At 34.9% G+C, this 6,142-nt stretch overlaps 1 protein-coding gene across 2 annotated transcripts; it reads left to right on the top strand.

Moving 5' to 3' along the window:
- Positions 1-555: 555 nt before the first annotated feature.
- LOC109070971 (leukocyte elastase inhibitor-like) lies at positions 556-5,875 on the top strand. 2 transcript variants are annotated; one of them, XM_042741775.1, is made up of 6 exons: positions 556-737; positions 4,145-4,321; positions 4,391-4,508; positions 4,852-4,994; positions 5,098-5,265; positions 5,432-5,875. In XM_042741775.1, exons 1-6 carry the CDS (start codon positions 570-572, stop codon positions 5,843-5,845), a joined length of 1,188 nt encoding a protein of 395 aa, XP_042597709.1. In that variant the 5' UTR covers positions 556-569; the 3' UTR covers positions 5,846-5,875. The 2 variants fall into 2 exon arrangements, with proteins under 2 accessions (XP_042597709.1, XP_042597708.1); XM_042741774.1 differs by lacking the exon at positions 556-737 and adding an exon at positions 3,631-3,833.
- The last annotated feature ends 267 nt before the right edge of the window (positions 5,876-6,142 follow it).

The raw sequence follows: 6,142 nt of genomic DNA, 5'->3' as shown, positions 1-6,142 counted from the left end.
ATGTTACCTAAAAAGTTTCACAGAGACACCTACTTTCACCCTCATCAGCTGATCCGTTATTGACTTGTACAGACATTATGATTAAACGTGACTAATTATAAATAATAAAATTATGATTAATCTTTCTTGTATTCAGCTTTTGTTTCCTCACCTACACGCTCTTAATTTACTATAAACAAAAAGTGAAATTAAGAATGAATCGCTCAATTTAAGTACATCAATTAATATTACAAACAATAATTTGTATTTTTCAGGAAAACTGGACTTGGATTAAGGGCTTTAGCTGTTTTAGGGCGAGGCATCATTTATTAGACTGACACCCTGAATGTGACCCTGTCAATTCATTCGACACAGACACACTGCAGACACACTCTTCATTTCTGCTGATTTATTCTAGGTGATGATTTTACTGAACTCTGTTGAAGGTACTTTTCTCTAAATGGAATGTATATGGTATATCTACACAGTAATGTGCATTATTGATTAAAACAGATCTAACAGAACTGACAGCTTGTGTTATTGATGAATATCTGCTGTTATTTAAACTACTGCTATTTGTGATTGTGAAAATGGAGCACTTGTCTGCAGCAAACACACAGTTCTCTCTAAACCTGTTCAAGAAGATCAGCGGAGGAGACGCATCAGGAAATGTGTTCTACTCTCCGATCAGCATCTCCTCAGCTCTGTCCATGGTGTCGCTCAGAGCAAAAGAAAACACAGCGGCGCAGATGTTTAAGGTGATCTCACACTTATGCACTTACGGAGAGCAATCCTACCAGTTTGTTCAGGCAAGACTCAAAGCAAATAACTCAAGGTTCTGGGACATTCTGAACTCTAATCGGTCATCGCTGTGAAAAACCTTTTGAAGCACCTTTATTTTTAAGAGAAAACTCCTAAAAATAAAGCTCCCATAATGGGGTTTTCGCAGCGATGCCATAGAAGAACCATTTTTGGTTCCACAAAGAACCATTCAGTCAAAGATTCTTTAAAGAACCATTCTTTCTTAGTGCAAAGAATTTTAAACTTTAAAAATCTAAAGCACGTTTTTCCACTATAAAGAAACTTTTGTGGAAAGTTTCCATGGATGTTAACCGTTTTTCATGGAACCATCAATGCCAATAAGGAACATTGAATTTTAAGAGCGTTGTTTAAAAAAATTTACTTCATTTTTCTTTTTGCAAGTTTGCACACATATTTTTTTAAGTAAAATTTAAGCATGGTATTAAGCAAAATCTACTTAACTACGTTATTTTAAAATAAAGTAAATTTAACTGTGGCCAGTTAGAGTTTGATGAGTAATTTCTACTTATTTATTTAAAGTTAACTCTGAAATCCTCAAGTAAATTTCACACAGTCACAGTTTGTAAACTTTACTCAAACAATATAGCACTGAAAAAAACACTTACAGTTGTAAGTATGCAAGTAGACAGCTTATCAATCTTTTTAAGACAATATATTTACTCAATAGAGCTATTACTCAAATAAACACAGAGATCTCAGCACTTGGTACATGATACACAGTGACGGTAACGATCAGTGGATAGTGTTTGAATGGGTCATTTTGAGTAGAAAATGAACTCTGGATGTCACAAAACAGCAAAGTCAGTAAACCTGACAACAAAAGCGTCCACAAAACAGTGTAAATACAACTCAAAAACAGTGAAAAACACAACCTTGTTAATTATTCATTCCCCAGTGCATGATGGGAACAACAGGATCATAACTTTTATATTTATTTAAAGAATCCTTGTAAACATAACTGACAATTCCAAGTAAAATATATTTATAAGTTCAAACTTTAAGTTTAAACTGGGTACTAATACAGAATTTACTCCTTTTTTAAATTCTTGCCTGAACTAAATTATTTAATGTACAAAATTACATGTTTTTCTGTAGTACTTACTTCACCACAAAATCATATTTATCAGTGTATGTCTCATCCAGCTTGAAAAGGCACTGACCTGTGAGAAGTGGACCAAACCCAGCATGATTTGTCAACAAGAAGTTCAAATTCATTCAGTCTTATGCACCCTCCAGAAGTTTGCGCTCTGCAAGTGAACGACGCCTTGTGGTGCCACACCAAAGAGGTTCAAAATCACTCTCACAGACTTTTTCCTGGACTGCTCCCAGCTGGTGGAATGACCTCCCGATCTCAATTCGAACAGCTGAGTCTTTACTCATTTTCAAAAAACATCTAAAGACTCATCTTTTTCGCCTGCACTTAACCAACTAATACTAGTACTTACCTTTTCTTTTTCTTGTCTATCATATTCAAAAAAAAAAAAAAAAAAAAAACCTGGCTACGTGTTCTGTACTAGACTAACTGAGACTTGTCATGGCACTTGTATACCGTTGTTGTTCTCTCATTGATCTGATTGTTTCTACTGTTCTCATTTGTAAGTCGCTTTGGATAAAAGCGTCTGCTAAATGATTAAATGTAAATGTAAGTATCGCTACCCAGATTTAAGATGGAGGAAACCTATGACATGAAGAGTCCATAGTGAATATAATTACTAGTTTTGCTCACCTCTAAAAATTGTATTGGCTAGATATGTTTCTTTACAACTGAAATAACAGAACATGATTCTTATTTACAACAATACATTAGCTGAAATTGGTGTTTTTTAATGTGGGAAACAATTAAGAATATTCATTTCTCCAATATAAAAGGCTTTAAGCTGTTTTCATACAGTACATATATTGAACTTATTGTCATTAATGAGTATACTTATATAAAAAAACGTGGGTTTTCAGCTTTGAATGAAAAATAAATAACTGAAAGTTTCCAGGAAATAATGACCTAAATGGCCACTGCAGTAGCATCATAAGGTTTGATCTTAATTCACTGGCATAATAATATAAAGTGCAAAATGATTAGGGTGTATTTATATTACATAATATAATGATATAATTATATCACATTTATCCACAACACATGACCTGTTTTACACAACCAAACATCTAACAAGCCCACATAGTAAAAACTACACAGATCACAATTACTATTAATTGCTATTATTAATATTATTAACAACAATTACTATTAGTTATTAATTAAGTGTTAATAACTTTAATGTCATTTAGAAAAGCAGCATGGGGTGTGTGGCAATGGGGTTATTATAATTATTTCATGTTTTTTTTATGTTTTCTAAAAGGTTTCACAGTGACACCTACTTCCAACCTTCATCAGCTAATCTGTTATTGGTTCATACACACATTATGATTCAGAACGACTAAATATGATTAACACAATTATGATTTATCTTTCAGGTTTTGTTTTGCCATCTACACAGTCTTTGATTTAATTTCAATTTACTGTACACAAAGAGTGAAATGAAGAATGAATCCTTTAAGTAGATAAATGCATCGATTCATATAATTTATTTTATTTTATTTTTTACAGGGAGGCTGGACTTGGATTAAGGGCTTTAGCTATTTTAGGGCGAGGCATCACTTATTAGACTGACACCCTGAACGGTCAATTCATTCGACACAGACGGACTGAGAAACTTCTTCATTTCTGCTGATTTATTCTATGTAATGTTTTTACTGAACTCTGAGTATTATCAGTTAAAACAGATCTAGTAGAACTAACAGCTTGTGTTATTGATGAAGAAGATCTGCTGTTATTTAAACAACATCTATTTCTTGCTCAGCTTGTGAAAATGGAGCGCTTGTCTGCAGCAAACACACGATTCTCTCTAAACCTGTTCAAGAAGATCAACGTAGAAAACTCCTCAAAAAATGTGTTCTACTCTCCGATCAGCATCTCCTCGGCTCTGGCCATGGTGACGCTCGGGGCAAAAGGAAACACAGCGGCGCAGATGTTTCAGGTGATCTCACACTTATGCATTTTTATGGTCAGTTGTTCATAATTTAAAATAGCAGTTCTTTATTGGCATATGTAGTTCTATGGAGAGCCATTTACATGAAAACTTTCCATTGTACAAAAGGGGCTTTATTGTGGAAAATGTTCCAAGATTTTCAAAAAGCATTTCACTCTAAGATAAAAATGGTTCTTTTAAGAACTGAAAGGTTCTTAAGAGAACCAAAAAAATGCTTCTGTTGCATCACTGCAAAAATACAGATGTTGAAGTTATCAAAAAAGTGAAGTTATCTTTTTTACGACACTAATGCTGTGTAGGTCCTCAGCTTTACCAATCCTCCCACACACTTCGGGACTCCCGTACCTAATGTTTCAATAGACCAAATTCATTCCAGTTTCAACAAGCTCATGAGTGAACTTAACAAACCAGGAGCCCCGTATGTGTTGAGTATCGCCAACCGTCTCTACGGAGAGCAATCCTACCAGTTTGTGGAGGTAAGACTCAAACCAAATAATTGGTAACTCTAATTTAATTTGTATCTCAGTTGATTTGCTCTGTTACAGAAATTCCTGAATGATGCAAAAAGATATTATCAAGCCGGACTGGAGGAGGTGGACTTCAAGAAGAAATCAGAGGCTGCACGTGTCAACATCAACAAATGGGTGGAGAGAAAAACACAAGGTGACGCACCGGGATGAACATAAATTTAATTCTACACTGCACATGTCTTTCAGCACCTTAACACCTTGGATGTTCTCCAAAAATATATTTTCAAAGCCATGTTTGGCTTCATATGTTTTTTAATTGAGCTACATAACTCTTTGGAAGTTAAGGTTTTGATATACTTTCAGTAGTTTTGTTCACAGTGTAATACTATGCAACATATTGAATAAAACATTGACTTTATATTTGGCCATGAAGTTTAGAATTGTATTAGAACGACTTCAGGAGCTTTGAGACAGATGCTTTAATAGTGTCACTTTAAATCAATGCTCAAAGTGAAAAATGTCCATTTGAATTTCAGAGAAGATCAAGGACTTGTTGCCACCACAAAGTGTCAGTGAATCAACAAGACTGGTCTTGGTGAACGTCATCTACTTCAAGGGGAACTGGGAGAAGAATTTCCCAAAGGAAGTCACCAGAGATGGACAGTTCAAGCTGAACAAGGTGAGATTTCATGCTCTTTTTAAAAATATATATATATATTCTCAACAGTCATTAAATATGAGGACTTGTGACATCTTTTTATTAATCTATTGATGCTTGGCAGACTCAAACTAAACCAGTGAAGATGATGAATCAGAAGTCAAAGTTTCCTCTGGCCTTCATCCCAGAGATGAACAGTCAGGTTCTGGAGCTGCCATATGTTGGGAAGAATCTCAGTATGTTGATCATCCTTCCTAACGAGATTCAAGATGAAACCACTGGCCTTCAGAAGGTGAGTCAGCACAGATTATATGGTGTGTTTTTTCATTATTTAGAATTGCTTGTAAATGCTGCATTAATATACAAGTTGAAGAGTCTGTATGACTTTATGCATTATTAATCTATTTTTAAATGAAAAACAAAAAGACACACATCAACACAACTCTCTTATTATCCAGCTTGAAATGGCGCTGACCTACGAGAAGCTGATGGAGTGGACGAGACCTGAAATCATCCATCAACAAAAAGTTGAAGTGTCTCTGCCCAGATTCAAGATGGAGGAAACCTACAACATGAAGAGTCTTCTGATCAGCATGGGAATGGAGGATGTGTTTGATGAGCAGAAGGTGAATCTTTTAGGCATGTCACCCAACAATGATCTGGTGCTGACGAAGGTGATTCATAAAGCCTTTGTTGAAGTAAACGAGGAAGGAACCGAAGCGGCTGGAGCCACCGGCATCTCCCTCGATGGTATAACATCTGTAATGCCAGTAGACCTAAAAACCTTTATTGCAGACCATCCATTCCTTTTCTTCATCCGTCATAATCCCTCCAACAACATTCTATTTTTTGGACACTTCTGCTCGCCTTAAAGGTGGTAATGGTGGAGTGATAACTGCACATGTTCCTCTGATAATTAAAGGATAAATAAAGTATTATGACTTTATACTTTCACAGCACTAATTCTTGAGTTCTACTGCAAAACAGGCTACAAAATGAGTAAATATCTATATATTTTTGGAATAGTCTTTTCAAAAAAGTTTTTTTCAATTCTACTTTATTTAAGGGAAATAATTTACTAATCCCAAACCATTTATCTACAAATTGTGTGATGGATTTTAAACATTTACATGCATGCATTTATGAAGTTTTCAAAAGCAGCTTACAAA

This window comes from Cyprinus carpio, chromosome B16, assembly GCF_018340385.1.
Source record: "Cyprinus carpio isolate SPL01 chromosome B16, ASM1834038v1, whole genome shotgun sequence".
NCBI lineage: Eukaryota > Metazoa > Chordata > Actinopteri > Cypriniformes > Cyprinidae > Cyprinus > Cyprinus carpio.
Note: the sequence above shows the minus strand (reverse complement) of the source record. Positions and strands in the feature narration are given on the sequence as shown.